This window comes from Colletotrichum aenigma, assembly GCF_013390185.1.
Source record: "Colletotrichum aenigma strain Cg56 chromosome Unknown KSG_Cg56_contig03, whole genome shotgun sequence".
Classification (NCBI taxonomy): domain Eukaryota; kingdom Fungi; phylum Ascomycota; class Sordariomycetes; order Glomerellales; family Glomerellaceae; genus Colletotrichum; species Colletotrichum aenigma.
In genome coordinates this window covers 3,116,638-3,133,684 of record NW_023500909.1, presented here as the reverse complement: position 1 = coordinate 3,133,684, position 17,047 = coordinate 3,116,638, and the positions used below count along the sequence as shown (strand labels likewise).

General features: G+C 55.8%; 6 protein-coding genes across 6 annotated transcripts; 2 read left to right on the top strand and 4 right to left on the bottom strand.

The window, feature by feature from the left end:
* Positions 1 to 1,158: 1,158 nt before the first annotated feature.
* On the bottom strand, positions 1,159 to 2,127 carry EIF4E3 (Eukaryotic translation initiation factor 4E type 3; the record flags this gene model as incomplete). The annotated part of the gene is made up of 3 exons (XM_037320059.1): positions 1,159 to 1,445; positions 1,516 to 1,820; positions 1,949 to 2,127. 3 exons carry the CDS (start codon positions 2,125 to 2,127, stop codon positions 1,159 to 1,161), a joined length of 771 nt encoding a protein of 256 aa, XP_037181642.1.
* A 4,137-nt stretch (positions 2,128 to 6,264) lies between these two features.
* On the bottom strand, positions 6,265 to 8,051 carry KIF1C (Kinesin-like protein KIF1C; the record flags this gene model as incomplete). The annotated part of the gene is made up of 2 exons (XM_037320058.1): positions 6,265 to 7,880; positions 7,934 to 8,051. The coding sequence occupies 2 exons, from the start codon at positions 8,049 to 8,051 to the stop codon at positions 6,265 to 6,267; spliced, it is 1,734 nt and encodes a 577-aa protein (XP_037181643.1).
* A 651-nt stretch (positions 8,052 to 8,702) lies between these two features.
* Positions 8,703 to 10,497, bottom strand: DESI1 (Desumoylating isopeptidase 1; the record flags this gene model as incomplete). Its single annotated transcript, XM_037320057.1, has 2 exons — positions 8,703 to 10,172; positions 10,273 to 10,497. The coding sequence occupies 2 exons, from the start codon at positions 10,495 to 10,497 to the stop codon at positions 8,703 to 8,705; spliced, it is 1,695 nt and encodes a 564-aa protein (XP_037181968.1).
* A 1,107-nt stretch (positions 10,498 to 11,604) lies between these two features.
* On the top strand, positions 11,605 to 13,241 carry gda1 (putative guanosine-diphosphatase; the record flags this gene model as incomplete). The annotated part of the gene is made up of 3 exons (XM_037320056.1): positions 11,605 to 11,716; positions 11,770 to 13,120; positions 13,184 to 13,241. 3 exons carry the CDS (start codon positions 11,605 to 11,607, stop codon positions 13,239 to 13,241), a joined length of 1,521 nt encoding a protein of 506 aa, XP_037181969.1.
* A 286-nt stretch (positions 13,242 to 13,527) lies between these two features.
* CGCA056_v004800 (uncharacterized protein) lies at positions 13,528 to 14,748 on the bottom strand (the record flags this gene model as incomplete). The annotated part of the gene is made up of 3 exons (XM_037320055.1): positions 13,528 to 13,902; positions 13,952 to 14,542; positions 14,602 to 14,748. 3 exons carry the CDS (start codon positions 14,746 to 14,748, stop codon positions 13,528 to 13,530), a joined length of 1,113 nt encoding a protein of 370 aa, XP_037181646.1.
* Positions 14,749 to 15,491: 743 nt separating this feature from the next.
* CGCA056_v004799 (putative Ras-related protein Rab7) lies at positions 15,492 to 16,471 on the top strand (the record flags this gene model as incomplete). The annotated part of the gene is made up of 7 exons (XM_037320054.1): positions 15,492 to 15,521; positions 15,583 to 15,636; positions 15,715 to 15,810; positions 15,873 to 16,052; positions 16,107 to 16,151; positions 16,206 to 16,308; positions 16,362 to 16,471. 7 exons carry the CDS (start codon positions 15,492 to 15,494, stop codon positions 16,469 to 16,471), a joined length of 618 nt encoding a protein of 205 aa, XP_037180824.1.
* Between the last annotated feature and the right edge of the window lie 576 nt (positions 16,472 to 17,047).

Sequence of the window (17,047 nt, the reverse complement as noted above, 5' to 3'; positions counted from 1 at the left end):
GAGCACAACATCTCGGCGCAGGAGGAGCGCGAGATCCGCGAGGCCTTCTCCCTCTTCGCGGAGCCGATGCGCGGTTACGGCAAGGAGGGCGTCATCCCGACGTCGGACGTGCGGTCGGCGCTCGTGGCGCTGGGGATCCCGCCGGCCTCGCGCGCCGAGCAGGCCGAGTTCGTCGAGATCCTGGACCCGGAGGGCGAGGGGTTCGTCGGGTACGAGCCCTTCTTCGCCATCTGCGCGCTCAAGTACCACCAGCGGGAAACCAGCGGGGCCGGGGGCGAGGAGAGGAGACGGGAGGTCGAGGAGGCGTTCCGGCTGTTCACCGGCGTGGGGAGCTCGAGCGGAGGGCGGGACGTGATTTCGCTGGCGGATCTGAAGAGGGTTGCTGGCGTGCTGAGGGAGGACGTCAAGGATGAGGTGTTGAGGGACATGATTCTCGAGGCCAACGGCGGAGCGGGGGTTGGGAGGGGCGTGAGGAGGGAGGAGTTTGAGGAGGTGATGCGCCGGGCTGGGGTCTGGCGGTGAGGACGAGGAGGTGTGCGCATTCGAGCGTTGTTCATTATACCCCGCGAGGTGTTTGGCGTTTGGCAAGGCATGGCATGGCATGGCATGATGATTTACCGTCTACAGGAGGTTCATGACGGCGGGCAGGACAGACTTCATTTCATCAAATTTCACGAATCGCGCAAAACAGGTTGTACCAAGGTGAATACCGGATATAATAATGATTCTATCTGAACTCAGTGCAGCCCATGTGGTGTGGGGGTCGGGGTGTTCTTCCACCGCCCCCTGGTTGGTTCCATGCTCATAAAAACGCCCTTGAAATATGCATATTCCGGCCTTTCCCTTGGTTTTGCCATGCGTTGTGTGTGTGTGTGTGTGTGTGTGTGTGTGTGTCATGACCAGACGTTGGAAATATGGATTATTACATCCTCGTCTTATCCCAAGTCAAATACAAAACCCTCCCGTATGTGTGAGATGATGAGGTTGGATGGGTTCATGGTGTCCTCTCCGTAGCCTATTTGCTGGCCGGCTTCCTTTTGTGCAAGAATAGAACGAGAAAAACGCAGAGTAAAAAGAGAATCGTCGTCGCACGGCACGCCGCGCCTGCCGCATACGCTCTGTTCAGAACGGAGCAGAGTGAGGCACGGAAGCGGCATACTAAGCCGTCGTGTCGGCGGCGGCAGCGGCTGCCTTCTCCTTCTCGGCGGCCGCCTTTTGCGAGTCAATGACGGCCTGGAGCTCGGGGGGCGCCTTGAAGCCCTGGTGATCCTGGTGACGCTTGTAGAAGTAGTTGTCGGGCTTGGGGCGGAGCTCAGCGGGCAGCTCCTCTAGGACGCACTCGAGGATGGCGTCGATGGACTTTTGCTTGGAGCCGTCGCGGTGCCAGATGGAGATGAGGTGGGAGTTGAAGCGGACCGAGAGGCCTACGCCACAGATCTGGTCGTCTAAAGAAAGGCATTCCGTTAGCAATCCCGCAGTCTCTCCGCGTGTGTGAGCAGAGGCAAAGGGACTCACTGTCATCGAGGACGCTCTGCAGCTTCTCGCCAATGGCAAGCAGCTGCACACGGGTCCAGACGTCCGGGCCAATGTTCTTGGGGACGCGGAAGGTCCAGGCACCACCGTTGATGTTGCGGCGGTCCTCCCAGATGGGCTTGAAGCCCTGCTTGAAGAGGTAGATGGACTCGCGCATCTTAATCTGGTCGACGGGGGTGTTGTTGTTGTACTTCCAAAAGTCCTGGACCGACTCGATCTGGGAGCCGAGCTGCTCCAGCTGCACCTTGTACTCCTCATCATTGCTTGCCTTCTGGTCCTTGTTTTGCCTGCGAGAGAATGGTGTCAGTCTGGTGCTAGGACCTCGGCGAGGCTCAGGGGGGATGGTGTTGTTCGTTGCGGGGTTGGATGCGCAGCAGGAGAGCAAACACGCTGGATGGAATCTGGGCAGGCTTACTTGTCAAAGTAGACGTTCCAGTAGTGTTGTGTCGGCAGCGGGCGCATGGCCTTCAGGAAGTTGCGCTTCGCATCGTCACGCTGGTCGGCTGGGGAGCTGACGCTGGGCGAGTTGGGGTCGGTGGTGCTCTGGGACAGGCCCGAGAGGCCACGGGTGAAGAGCGCTGGTCTGGTAGCCATGGTCGCGGTCGATACGAGGGGTATAGAAGAACGCAAAGAAGGACGAAGGGCAGAACGACAGACTGAGAGTAATAAGAGGTGTCAAGAACGTGAAATGTCGGGCTCAGGAATAAGCTATCGGCTCGTACGTTGTGGCCGGCTGCAGCAAGACCTAGCACCTGGTCGGGGATCGGGGGTCGGGTGGACGTGGCCGAGAGAGAGAGAGAGGGAGCCGTTTGGCTTGCTGTTCGTTCGTTGGCTCGGTGGTCTGCGGCAGTGCCTAATGTAGCAACGAGGGGCAGAAGTGGGCAGCCCCCTTGTGGCTCTTTAGTGGAGGGACTGGGGGGTTGGACGACGTGGGCTTATTGCTGTCGTTGCTGTTGGTGCTGTTGGTCGCTTTTGACGGCGGGGTCTGCGTTGCGGTGCGGGAAAAGAGGCGTCGTGGGCTGTTGGATTTCACCAATGAACAGCGACCAAAGTCTTGAGTGGTTGGTTTGGCGGATTCAAGGGACGGTGGCAGGAGCAATCGAGGGGTGGCGTATTCTCGATTATTCAGAGATGAATCTCGGCGATGGCAAGAAATCCACACAATATGCCCTTGTTGCTTTACAGCTGCTGACGCTTTGTATTCCTCCAATGTCGGCCGGGCTCAATTCAATTCGGGCACGGGACGAGATAAGAACGAAACCGTAAACCGGAAAGGAACCCTTTCAAAAGAGACAGGTTGAGTGAGAGGAGGTCGGAAACAAGGGTTCAGCGGTTTACAGCAACGGCGGACGGCGACAAACAACAGGTTTCTGCAACTTCTGAATGACTCGACAGTCGGATCCAGGGAGCTTTGTGTCAAAGAGAGGTGAACAACACGACAAGGCGGCGACCGAGGGAGAGGCGGTAAAGGAGAGGAAGGGGAAGAGAGGAAGAGAGAGGGCAGTAAGGTTGAGGGTAATAAGTATCACCAACAATTCGGTCCTCGTCTTTCGTCGTGGCCAGCAGCAGCGGCGCCTCCCTCCAGACACAAGCACCCCCTACTCCTACTCGTCTACCGTGCTGCATTTGTCCAGGTACCTCACCAAAGGAGACAGCAACCCGGAGGGAACACGACACAAGACGATACGGCGTCCAGGCGCCGAGGTACCTTTCCGCGTCCTCAGCTTAGCTTTCAGGTACCGTACCTGACCTCCCCTCTGGATGTTAGGGGAGTTTGTCTGGAGATTGGACAGGGAGCATCGGAATCCGGTCGAGAGTCCTCTGATCTGAGGTCTGAAGCGCAACAGAGCAGGGAACCTGGCAGTTAATTGGCGAGTGACACCGGAAGGGGAAGTCAAGGGACCGGGGACCAGGCACAAGAGGAGGGGACCTGGAACCTGGATCTCATCTTTGCGACCGTGATACCGTCCCGAATGGAACTTGGGACTTGGGATCATCAGCGACGACGAATAGGGGCCCTGCCGGCGCGACACACACTGCTGCTGCTGTCTGTTACTGGTGCTGCTGCTGCTTGCCTGGCCTTGCCATCAGCCGTTCCTGCCGCTGCGCGGCGTAATAAGTGGCAGCAGCCAGCAGCAATAGAGTACGCCGGTCATGACCCTAGGGTGACATTCCGTGGGCCGTCCGTCCCGAGTCTGGAGACGTGCGTTGCTCAGTGCTGGAACTGACGCTAGAGTCAACTGGTACCGAAAGCGGCGTCAACGGCGAGCAGCAGCGAGAGATAGATAGACACGGAGCACACAGCACACAGAGAGGACACACAAGACACAAGATACAGAGACAGAGACAGGGCAGAGCCAAGGTAGAGAGAGAAGCTTGGTGGGAACATCTTACCGGCCTGAAACATCGAGCCGCCTTTGCGGCCAGTAATAAGACGTTGCGACGAGGGGGGAGGGGAACGGGGGGGCTGCCGCGGGAGTGGGAGCAAAGACCGGATGTTCAGGTTCGAGAAGCTTGCTGCTTGCTACGGCACAGCAATGGACGATGGCTGCTGTCCCTGACTTGCTGCTCAATGTTCGCTGTCCCCCCCTCTGAGGCAATGGCGTGCCGTGCCCACGACAAGGTGCCTATTCGTCAGGTACCTTGCGCACCGGCGACAGGGACATGGGCCAAGGCATGTGCCGTGCCGTGGAAATGCAGGGTTCACCGGCACGCGCCCCAGAGAGCAACGAGTTTAAGTGCACCGTAGCGAATTGATACGGATGCCGTGCGAACGTCTCCTCTCCCCCAATCATCCCGATATGAATTAAGGAGGCAGGCACTCGACTGTTAAGGTATGATGTGCATCTAAGCCGACGTAAGCTGGAGCTTCTCATATTCGTCTTGGTTCGGATAATCCGTTCGATGGCCCCAAGGGTCTGGAACCGGGCCTCTGCGCTCGAGTTGCACGTCATGTCAGTCAGTACCAAGCACTACGCACTACGCGGTAACCTCGCTCAGGTAACGTGCTCAGAGATTGACTTTCCAACGTCACAGACGCAGATGCACCCATGAAATCAATTGAGTTGTCGGCGGAAGTACACTCCGCTTCGCCCTCTCAGCAGCTTCGGAACCCTCTGCGAGCTTTCCACCGGAAGAAGAAAGGAAGGACCGAGATACCGAAGAGACAAAAACCATCCGGCCATAGTCTCAGATGCCCATTCGTTCGCTCCCCCGACTTGAGTCTGCCCCGGCATCGAAGCCACCGCGCAAAGTAAAGACTAACTTGAGATGAATCTCAGGGGCCCAGATCGAACCTCTCTTCGATTTTGCCTTTTGCCCACCAGGCATGATGTGCAGGAAGTTCTCCCGGCCGCGTGTGCTCACCTCGCCCGTCCAGACAATCGGTTTCCCCCCGCCCATTGGACTGAACTAACTGACCCCCATTGCCAAACGGTTACATGGTCTCAGACACGTACCAACGCTGTCCTTTGCGCCCGGCTGTTGCGAAGCGGAACCGGCGAGCAGTCACTTCTCTGTAATAGATGGGCTGGTGACAGGTCGCAGATCACCACATCTGACAGACAGATCATTCGTGTGCCCTCTTCCCGTGGCCCCCCTTCGAGACAACGACGCGCGCGCAACGTTAAACAACTTGAAGCGTTTGCCAAGCACCGCTCCTCTGCAACTATACAACTCAATACGCCCATTCTCAAACTGCACGAACTCAAGGTCCTGAACACACAAGGGATAACTCCATCCAATGTCCCAAGAGTCCAAACCCAATCTCCACACAGAGAGACAGACCACACAACAGGCATGAATGGGCTCTAGCGCTTCCGCGTCAGAGACTGCCGCCAGATAAACGACTATACTCGTCCAGAGTCCACAACTGCTCTCCACGACTGTCAATCCAGTCAGTGAACGGGATGTTGTGCAGACTACGGTTGTACTTTGCGCAAGTGATAGGCACGTCTCGCTCGTCCCGTCAAAGTTTCTACTCGCCGCCGTTGCACACGTTGCCGCCGGATGGCGGAAGAACCACGTCAGAACAAATCATAGTTCGAGACAAACGCTCTTCCGTCGTCTCTTCCGAAAAAGCCTCCTTCCCTGGGAGGGGGGAGTTCACACGTTCGTTCCCAACCAACCCTAACAGCGGGATCCCTTCCATAACGCTCCTCTCTCTCGCCGTGCTCGCCCCTTTCAAACCGTACCTGAGCTGCAGGCAGTTGGGACGGGGATGTCCCCATCACGCCGGCCCGGCCGCTAACCATGCCAATCGGCCCTGACAGCACGTGTATCGTCCACCTTGTTCCATGTTGCCCATCTTGAGGCACCGTCTGGATGGATGCCTAGTTTGAGATCACGTCTGTGTGAGGGAGAGAGGACAGGAGCCGGAGGGGAGAGAGAAGACCCGCCCACTTCCCTACGAAATGACAGCCCGGCTGTCTTTGCTTCACACGTTTCGATCATGACGTATCCATGGAACTTTGTTATCTACATACATTTGGAAGGGCATTTCTACTTGTCCCATACTACGTTATCCTATCCTACGTTATCCTAATTCGTCTCTCTCATGCCGTGCTAACCTAACATACGGGCTCGTGCATGTGCGAAACGACTGTCGTCCATAACAGCCCTGTACCCTGAATCGAAGACTCCCTAAACACCATGCTGTTATCATCGTGATTTTGACACCACACGCACATATACCAATAGCCGCACTTGTTCGTAATGCTCCTTCTTGTCTCCTTACGCATTCAGCGCACCTGCCAATACGTCGCCAACCCATCGCTCCTTGTCGTCTCCGATTTTCCGTCTGAACATGCCCAAGTCGCTCAGCAGGCTGCGCATATAATCCTGCATGTCGTTGGCATTGTCCTCAATGACATCTGAGTCGTAAGCCGTATCGTCCGAGTCGTCGTATAATGACTCGCCGTCCTCGGCATTCTCCTTATCCCCCTGCCCCGCCTTGGCCTCTTCAGTCTCGTCTTCCTCTTCAGTTGCCGGCTTGACGGTGACGGCGGGGATGGGGTTCTTGAGACTGTCGAGTGCCAACTTGAGATGCAGACGGAGGGCTTCATTTTCCGTCTGCAAGCTCCGGATCTTTCCCTCTGCGACGAGGCTGCGCTCCTCCATCATGCGCTGCATGGTCACCACGCGGTTCTGGTACTCCTCGAGCTTCTCTTCTTGGTCCATATTGTCCTTCTCGCGCCGGCGCGACTCCGATACAGACAACTGGAGAACGCGGATCTCCTCCGCCATGGCAGTGATCTGTGCATCACGCTCCGCCGACGAGATGTGGTCTTGATTGACAATAGCGCGGGTGCGAATACGTTTGGCCTGGTCCGCATAACGCAGAGTCGAGAGAGTCTCCTCGTAGTCCGACGGCGCGATACAGGCAACCATTGCCGTTTTACTGTTCCCTCCCAAAGAATCCTTCAATAGCCACGTTAGGATCGAGTCTCTGTAAGGGACCACGTCCTTGCTCCGCTTTCTCGAGCCCGATTTGGCGTCCGCGAGCGCACCAATGACACGGCCGAGAGTGGTTAGGGACTTGTTGATGTTGCTTCCCTCGCGGAGGCGCTGACCCGTCGCCTCTGTCGCTTTGGCGCGCTCACTGCCAGCCAGATCGACCAATCGAATACGTGAGCTTCGTTCGGTCGTCTCGTCCGTCTCCATGTCATGGTGGATCTGCTTGAGCATAATGGTGAAGACGGCGTGACTACGACTACTGGTGTCGTTCATCCTGGTGCTGGCCACGGTTCTTGATCTATCTCCCGCCGTCATGTATCGCAAGATCTCGTTAAGATTGCGCACCGGCACCTCGGTCAGGTCCTTGATGTATGGCCCATCCGTTGGCGACTCTCTGATCTTGAGATAGTACGGCGGCTGGTTGGGCACGACAGGCACGAGAAGGTCGCGCACGTGCTCGTTGTAGACCTCAAAGTACGATACTCTGACGTTGTAGGAGATGTTGGGTGTTTCGTTCTGCGCGGCCTCGATTCGCTCGAAGAGATCCTCGCACGTTCGAGGAATCAAGCCCGGCTGATCTGGTGTGCCCATCATCGTGTAACTCTTGCCTGAACCCGTCTGGCCGTAGGCAAAGATGCAAGTGTGGTAGCCCTCAAAGTTGTGGTCGAGGAACTCCTCGCCCAAGCTGTTGTAGACGTCCGACTGGTGCGCATAGTGTTTGTCGTTAAGATCGTGACTCCAGAACGAGCTATCAAAGGTGAACGTCTTTTCTTCAATAATCTTTCTCGACTTCGCCTTGGCGTTCGCTGGGTCGCTGTCGTTCGGCACCAGCAGCGTCGTCTGCTGGGTGACGGGGTCCATTTCCACCAGGCACTCGGCGCCGCGTTCAATCTCTATGCGCATCTGTCAGCATACATCTCGTTTCACATCGTATGGGTACTCGTACCTCTGGGCAGAAACGCCCGAACTCGGACGACGACCCGGACATTGCCCCCGTCCATCTTGACGGGCGCATCGTGCGACCGCAAGGACGGGGTGGAGGCAGACGAGTGAAGCTGAGGCATCTCGAAAACCGCCGAGGGCATCAATCGAGGGTCGAGAGAGAGTCCACGCAAGGTGGTGGTAATTTCATCGAGAATCGCGCGGTAACGTTGACGATGTGTCGCCCACATCCCAAGACGAGGCGGTCGGGCTTGTTTACTTTGTTGCCCAATTGGGAGGTAACGTGGTGGGGCCGAGTTGCCGGGGCAGTGGCGCCACACTTGCTGTGTTTGTGCGCCTAAGCTGACACCCCTGCTGGCTGGCGAAAGCTCTGCTTCAGGTTTCCAGTTGATGAGGCAAAAGAAAGGTGTTTCTAATTGCACAGAAAGATGCATGGAAGAAAGTTCGTGTTTGAAAGTCGATGTGCCGGAAAAGAATGACAGCTGTGTGTCGACGCAAAATTGAAAGAGGCGGTTGTCACTGTGCTCTGCCGAGTAAACAATCGTGGCTTCAGGTGCACGCGCAAACGAAAATGTCTAAACATTCTATGCTTCTAGTGATGGTGTCAAAGTAACTAACGCCTTGCGCCACGCCGTCTAATCTTGCCCTGGTCTCTTGCGGTCGTCTTGGCCCTGCCTAGCAGCTCTGGTGTCTTCCTTAGCCGGCCTAATTCCATTCCATAACCCGCTGCTCACCTCTACGTTGCTTATTCTACCAAAGGGGCTTTCATCGTCTTACGGCCGTCTCAGCCCCTTTCCAAGAAGCTCGCTTCCCACCTCTGAGATCATTTTCTCGTTAGGAAACTGCTTCTTCTTGGCGAGAACCGCATCTTCTGCGTCCATCGTCCTGAGCAAATCAGACACCTCACTGTCTGATGGCGTGCAATAGACCAAGTTGCCCAGAGCAAGCAACATGCCCTGCAAGGCCTCTGGCGACTTTTCTTCCTGGCCTATGGCCTCCAATACTGACGCTGCCAGCTCCACGGAGTCGCCTTCGGGTAAAACGTCGCCTGTCTTCTCTCGTCTTGCTTTGTTGCTAGCTAATGCCAGGTTAAACATCAAGGAGGATGCAGAGACACGAATGTTATTGTGACTGTCGTCCAGAAAGCTCGAAGATATCAACTGAATGATTGGCGCTCTGAGACCCTCGTTGCGAAGGATCTCTTCGGGGTAGAGTGGTGTGGAGAAAAGGTTGCACGCCATCTGCAGCGTCACAAGACGCAATGCGTAAGGGCAGTCGCTGTGAGAGTTGACAAAGTTCAAAATGGCTAGGACTGTCTGGTGATCCTTCTCCTCGGCAAAATAGCCACTGAATCTTGCGTCGACAAGAGCGCATCTGAAAAGATCAACCACGGGAAAGAGTACCTCAGTCGGCAGTGAATGAATGGACTTCCTCAGGAACTCTGCAAATTGGCTCAGATTTGGCAGAGTCGCAGCTGCCGGGCCTTGCTTGTCACAGGCTTCAATGAATTGTTTGACTCCTTGCACAGCAGGATCCGTTGCTGTTGCTCCCATCTTTGCGAGTAGCTTCTCCAAAGGTGGTACTTTGGAGTAAAGCACTGGCCGCCCATTCGGGTTGGAAAAGCTCGGTAGGTTTAGGGACTCGTGGGGATGACGGGGGAAAGCCATTTGCAACAAGAGTTGGATGTTGCCCCGAAGCGCAGCCGGGTCTGCCCCTGCCCACTCATTCTCCTTCTCTCCGTGCAGGTAAGTGACAAAAGTCGGCGTCGCTCGTGGGTAGTTCTTCTCCGGCAAAGGAGTAAGCTTGGCTACATCAACCTTGATGAAAACTGCCTTGTTACCGGCTTCCGCTGAGAGCTCGTCAAAGGTTGGGGCGATGGCCCTGCAAGGAGGACATGTTGCCGAGGTGAAGAGGACAACCGCACAGGTCTTCTTTGCAGACTCGAGAGCAGCGTCGAGCTCCTGCGAACTGTTGACTACCCTGACGTTGGCTTGGGGCCTGGTTGGTTGCGGTGCGGAGCTGTGTCCATTGACGGTGTTGCCATTCTGAATGCCAAGAATCGAACCGTTTTGCCTGTTCGAAGTCATGGCCTGAGTCAGTTGAGGCATGAGCATTCTCCCAAACGGGGAGCTGAGAACGGCATCCGGCATTTTGATAATGTGCTCGGGGATGCCTTTTCCAAGCAGAAACTGGGCGAAGGAATCCGAGAAGTTGTTGCAGTTGTGCCTCCACAAGTCATAGGCCTGTGGACGAGTTAGAGGGAATTTGCATCAGGTTTCCGCGCTGCACACTTGCCTCATTTGTAAATATTGGCCTGAGAGAGTCCAGGAACTCTTCAATCACCTCCATGGGCAGTTCTGTGCGGCCCAGGAAGATTCGTTCCATCGGCTGGCCCAGGTGAGAGGTCCCGGGAGTGATGTCGACGATGCCGCCATCGTAAACGTATTCTCGACCATTGAGCTGGATCGAGGTGTGGTAGATTGCATCAAGATGGAATCCCAGCATGCCCTGGGACATTTGCCGGGCAAGTCCTCTGGACAGGTCGTACGTCAAGAGATGCACGTCCATGTCGGTGATAGGTGCAAGTCAAAAGCAAGGGGCAACTGTGTCTTGGTGGATACGAAGTGGAAGGAGGCTAGGCCGTTAATAGAGCTGAGGAAAATCGAGTTGGTGGGAATCAGACAGTTGCCGCACAGTCTAGAGAGCTGGCCTTGCGATAAAGTCTTTTGACGCTCAATATACACTCTTGTAACGGGAGGCAACAGAGCATTCGTAGTCATGAACGAGAAGCTTCCAAGTCTTAGTCGGATCCGGTAAGACGGGCGCCACGTGTGGCTTGACCAGATGTCCTCGGCATCTAATCGCACGACCCATGAAAGTGCTTACCTAACAGCGTTCAACCCTCCCCATGCCATGAATGGAGACAACAGGCCCCGGCGGAGTTTATCAGTGGGAGACGATGGAAGTCGGGGGGCGAGGAGGTGGCACAGGGCAATTAGGGGCACCTCAGCAGGGAATGATAGGCCCCACCCCCTGAGCGCGGAGCCATTAAGAGTGACGCGAGATGGTCGTTGCAGCACTTTAGTGGCTTCGCGTCGTCCCCGCTGCCGCACCCAAGATTAGCAAACTGTCAGATTTAGCAGGGATTCTCTTGATTTTTTGATGACTTCCAAGCAAACCACACCTAACGAAAATCTGCTCGAGGCCACAGTACGGAGTACCGACTGCGAGAGGAGTACCGACGTACTTTTTAGCTACCTAGGTAATTTGCTATCTTGTATCCATCCCCCCTTGAAGGCCCCCTACATATACGAAACTTCGTACTCGACACATCCATCTTCGTCCATCTGCTGGTGTTGTACGACCGTCCCGTCCGCTCATTTTCCTTCGGCTGCACGCACCTGCTGCTTTTTGCCTTCGAGTCGCCGTGCTCCCTTCGACATCGGTCCACGGTTTGGTTCAGTCCACTCCTTTGTCCTCCTACACAACGGCGACGTGCCTCGCATGCGTCCCCTTGTGTTCCCCTAAGCCACCACTCTTGCCTCCGACGACACGCGACCAATGCGAAGAACATCTGTGTCGCTGCCGACCAAGCAACCCGCCCGAGATCCTCACGAGAAACCCGGTCGATTTGCACCTGCTCGAAAAACTGGTCTCTTTGCCAGCTTAGGAGATATGTCCCAAGCACAGAAGACCCGCTGGATGCGGACGGGCGCCATCGCCTTCTTCGTCGTCTTTCTCTTCTGGTACCTGTCTCCTAGAGGAGTCAATGTTCGCAGTCCTGGAGGTGCGCGATGCTTGAATTCCTGCGACAGAGCGATGCTAACACCTATCTTGCAGTCTCGACCGGTGGTGGTGGCCAAGTCCCGGCTGATGCCTCTTACGGCACTGAAAAGTGCTCTGTCTCAAGCTCCAAGTCGAAGCCCATTGTCCAATATGTCCTGATGATCGACGCCGGCAGCACGGGATCCCGAATCCACGTCTACAAGTTCAACAACTGCGGCGCTACTCCCGAGCTCGAGCATGAGGAGTTCAAGATGACTGAGAAGTCTGTCGGCGGCCTGAGCAAGTATAAGGACGATCCTGAGGCCGCGGCCAAGACTCTCGATGCTTTGATGGAGGTTGCCATGCAGACCGTCCCCGACAAGCTCAAGTCCTGCAGCCCTGTCGCAGTGAAGGCGACTGCTGGTCTCCGTATGGTCGGCCCTGAGAACGCTCAGAAGATTCTCGACACCGTTCGCAACCACCTCGAGACCAAGTACCCCTTCCCCGTTGTTGGAAAGGAGGACAACGGTGTTGCTATCATGGATGGTGCCGATGAGGGTGTGTACGCCTGGATCACCACCAACTACCTTCTGGGCAAGATTGGCGGTCCCGACAAGAGCCCAACTGCTGCCGTCTTTGATCTCGGCGGTGGCTCGACTCAGATTGTGTTCGAGCCCACGTTTAAGGGAGCGCCGGAGGGCGGTATGCCTGAGAAGCTTGCTGAGGGCGACCACAAGTACGACCTCAAGTTCGGCGGACATCAGTTCGAGCTGTACCAGCACTCCCATCTTGGATACGGCCTGATGAGCGCCCGTAAGGCCGTTCACAAGACCTTGGTCAACGAGATGTTTGAGAGCAAGAAGACCGATGACAGCTGGGTCAAGCAGCCCATTGTTCACCCCTGCATTGCTCCCGGCATGGTCAAGGAGGTTGAGGTTGAGCTGGACGAGGGACACCCTCTTGGCAAGGCCGTCACCTTCAACTTCACCGGTCCTTCCCAAGCCGCCCCCGCGCAGTGCCGCAACCTCGCCGAGAAGATCCTCAAGAAGGAAGAGTCCTGCAAGCTCGCTCCTTGCTCCTTCAACGGCGTCCACCAGCCTACCCTTGCCAAGACCTTCGCTCGCGAGGATGTCTACATTTTCTCCTACTTCTACGACCGCACCAAGCCTCTCGGTATGCCTGACTCTTTCACTCTTCGCGAGATGCACGATCTGGCCAACTCCGTTTGTGGCGGCGAGAAGGCCTGGGATGTGTTCTCCAGCGTCCCTGGCGCTCTCAAGGAGCTCCAGGACCGCCCCGAGCACTGCCTCGACCTTAACTTCATGATGGCCCTCCTCCACACTGGCTACGAGATGCCTATTGACCGTGAGGTCAAGATCGCCAAGAAGATCAAGGGCAACGAATTGGGCTGGTGCCTTGGTGCTAGGTGAGTGATTTCCATCTGCAAATGACAGGCATCCATCACAGACGCTAATACTTTATTCTATAGCTTGCCCCTCCTTTCTCCCGGCTCAGGCTGGAAGTGCAGAGTTGACCAGGTCAACTAAAGCCTCAAATTCTCGCACAAGACTGCACAAGCCTCCCCTGGTGTTGGCTGGCTTGCAGCATTATAGATTTTTAATTCCACGACAGAACCGGGAATGTTCGATTACGAGTTGTACAGGAGTGTCATGAAGGTCATATGGCGGGTGCAGGAACATGCATCAATACACAGACCCAAAAGGCGGGCGTTTCATGTCTTGTATGGTTTCCATGGGCATTAAGGATTATAGGCTTGTTCGGACGTGACCACTTTAGAATAAAGTCGCTCACTGGATATCTTTTAAGCTTCCATCAAAGCGGTGCCGCAACCATGCCCAGCACGTCCTCAATAACGTCCTCGGGGCCCACGCCTTCGAGAATGGATTCAATGGCTTCCAGCTGGCTTCCCCACTGCATACTGCGTTCCTGTCGCGGATGCGCTATGCGTATTCGGTGCAAGTAGACTTTCCTAACGGCCAGATGAACCAAGGCGGGTGTGACAAAGTCGAGCCGGTGTAGCGGAGCCAGGCATTTAAGCAACTGCTCCAAGTGCTTCGTCGCGGTCGGCTCGATGCCGCCGGCAACTGCGCGATGCATTCGTAGGTATGAGACTACATTCATTAGGTAGCGCAAGACATCAACATCGATCTGGACATCTCGACTGCTCTTGGCGATGGCCGCAATATCCTGCAGCCGTCAGCATATGCCCAGGCACTTTGCACATGTAGAAACTTACGCCTTCACGGAAAAGAGGGTTTTCGCTGACTGCGGGCAAATCACCGTTGATGCTTTTCTTGAGCACACTCTCGGTACTCGCCGTCTCGGCCCCATCGGCAGCGTCGTACGCGTCGTCGAGATTGGGGAAACCGTCGTCCGGATCATGCCAGTGAGCAATGAAGAGGTAGTCGTTCAGGTGAAGCGTAACGTGAGCCTGGCCACCGCTTTCGGCGCCCAGGGCGGCGATGAACAGAAACTGCTTCGGGGCCGTCTGGACGGAAGTGCGTGTGAAGATACGACGGGTGCGGAGGAGCTCGAGAACCTGGATCTGCACGGCTCTTGGGGCGCGGTCGAGGTTCCGAGCCACAATGACATTGGCGATGGAGGAGCCGCCGATGCCCTGGCCGGTCGGGCTGGTTGCCGTGACGGAGGTCAGGGGGGAGATGCCCGCGCGAGAAAAGTAGGAATCATTACGGGTTCGAAAGGGCGAACCTGATCTTGGTGCTGCTAGAGACTGCTGCGTGAGGATTGACGATGCAAAGTCCTCCAGTGAGGTTTGCGGAGTGTAATTCACTACGGCGCATTTCAGACCGAAGGTCTTTGTTGCGATCTAGAACAGTGTGAGATGTGGACCTCATGAGTGGGAGAGAGATGGATTGTTGGGCTCACCAGCTGTAGCTCCTCGACAAGCTCATCGAGGGCAGCGGGAGGCGTACTGACGATGCAGTGTTCTCGATTGACCAGGCACAGCAGGGCGGCCAGTTCCAAGTCGCTCAGGCCGTGGACCTTGTCCAGGAGGCCGTCTTCATCCGCCATGAGGATCTCGTCAAGTGTTGGTCGACAGTCCCATCAGCTCATCCTGGGCCACGCATATGCTTGGTACACTTGCGGAGTGCTCGTCCACGATATACATGTGGTGTGAGGCGGTGACGGACGTTCTTCGCAAGTCGCTGAGACGTCCCGGAGCTACTAAAGGGAAGCTCAGTCGCATGGACCGTCACTGAGAACCATGATAAAGGTGTGGCGTAGGCGTCATGCGGCCCGGCTAGGTGCCTTACCTAAGCGCCGTGCCCAAGTCATTCAATGCACCTTACCGGCCAACCACCTGGGCAGCCAACAGTAAGTGTCACAGCATGTCTAGGCGGGCTCCAGCGCCTTGGAGCACCGTCACTTGGCGTTCCTCCAGGTGCCTGCCCGCCATTTACGTCAGCCAGCTGGCACATCAACAGCAGCATGCGCTCCTTTTCCTGGTTAGACCCAGTCCCCCAAGCAGCTCTTTGATAGGCTGAAACCTGCAAATGTGACGGGAGCTCTCAGTACCGCCTGCTTCCCTGTCAACCTCCACCATCACTTCTGTCTATCGATCATCGACCTGCACTCTACACCAACCAACCACCCCTGACGCACGACACCGATCCGTTTTCGACCACTTTGACATTCGAACCGATTCCTGACCCAGTCGCGACGCAGGATACAACTACCATCGCGCATCCGAAGGCCCGCCGACGCCCGACTTTTCCATTTACCATACATAGCGGACCCGACGCACCAGATCCACGATGTCATCGAGAAAGAAGGTCCTTCTCAAGGTGGGCTTTATCGGCGGCCCCAAATGCACGTGCGGCATAATTGATTGTTTCTGTGTTGCAGGTCATTATCCTTGGCGATAGCGGTGTCGGCAAGACGAGTTTGATGAACCAATATGTATGTTTTCCTGCTGCGCTGTCTGGCGGCCCGAACGGTGGTAGCCTAGAGTACTGATTTGGCTATTTCTACCTTTAGGTCAACAAGAAGTTTAGTGCAAGCTACAAGGCCACGATCGGCGCCGACTTCCTGACCCGCGAGGTCCTCGTCGATGACCGGCAGGTGACGATGCAGGTGGGTGACGCCGCGAACACATTGCCGATGGAAACAACGAACGCGTTGCTGACGGACAATAGCTCTGGGACACTGCAGGACAGGAGCGCTTCCAGTCGCTGGGTGTCGCCTTTTACCGCGGAGCTGACTGCTGCGTACTCGTCTACGACGTCAACAACTCCAAGAGCTTCGATGCTCTGGACAGCTGGAGGGACGAGTTCCTGATCCAGGCTTCTCCGCGTGACCCCGACAACTTCCCATTCGTCAGTATCTTGAAGTCCTAGAGGGATAGGACATGGACACTGATAAGAGATTAGGTCGTCCTTGGAAACAAGATTGATGTTGAGGAGAGCAAGAGAGTTGTAAGTTTTGGTGTCACCTGCGGCTACCCGACGACAAGCTTACCATTTGATTAGATCTCGACCAAGCGTGCGATGACCTTCTGCCAGTCCAAGGGCGGGATTCCCTACTTCGAGACCAGTGCGAAGGAGGCTATCAACGTCGAGCAGGCTTTTGAAGGTTGGTTGCCTCTTCCAAGGTGAACTCTTAGAGATGCTAACATTGTCCACCAGTCATTGCACGAAATGCCCTTGCTCAGGAGGAGTCGGAAGAGTTCAGCGGGGACTACCAGGATGTCATCAACATTCCCATTGAGAACCCCCGGGACGGCTGCGCCTGCTAAGCAGATTCTTGGTTGAGCAGACGGCCGACGTTGAGCGAGCAGAGCATCCCGGGCGGAACACATTTATGGGACCCGTTGTACTCGCATTCATGTTTAGTCCACGGCCCTTCACATATCCATCTTGGCCGTTGGTTTGATGTAGCATATCATGCACTGGTGTGAATGGTGTTTAGAGGTTTCTTTTTGAGTTTGAATTCACGGGATTATTCGTAGGATACCAAAGATTGCACAACTTGCCTTTAGTTGAAGTCGCATGACGTCTTGCCCAGTAATGACATGCTAAGCCGACTCGGTGATTGATGCCGCAGTTTCGGACTACACGGACGGCCGACAACTTAGTTCAAGAGATTTTGTCCAAGAAACACCTGCCCGAGCTGACGGATCATGCTGCCGTTTCTCAGCAGACTCCGCTCAGAAGACTGGAGCCATCGATGCGACTAAATGTAAAAGTTGGTGAGCCGGCACCAAATCCGACCTGGCGCCGGCTGCAGATTGCGCGGCGCCGTTCTTGGCTTTGTTCAGCGGCAGCAAGCCGTCAGCCCAGGAACTCAGTAAGATGCCTCGTGTTTGGTAAAC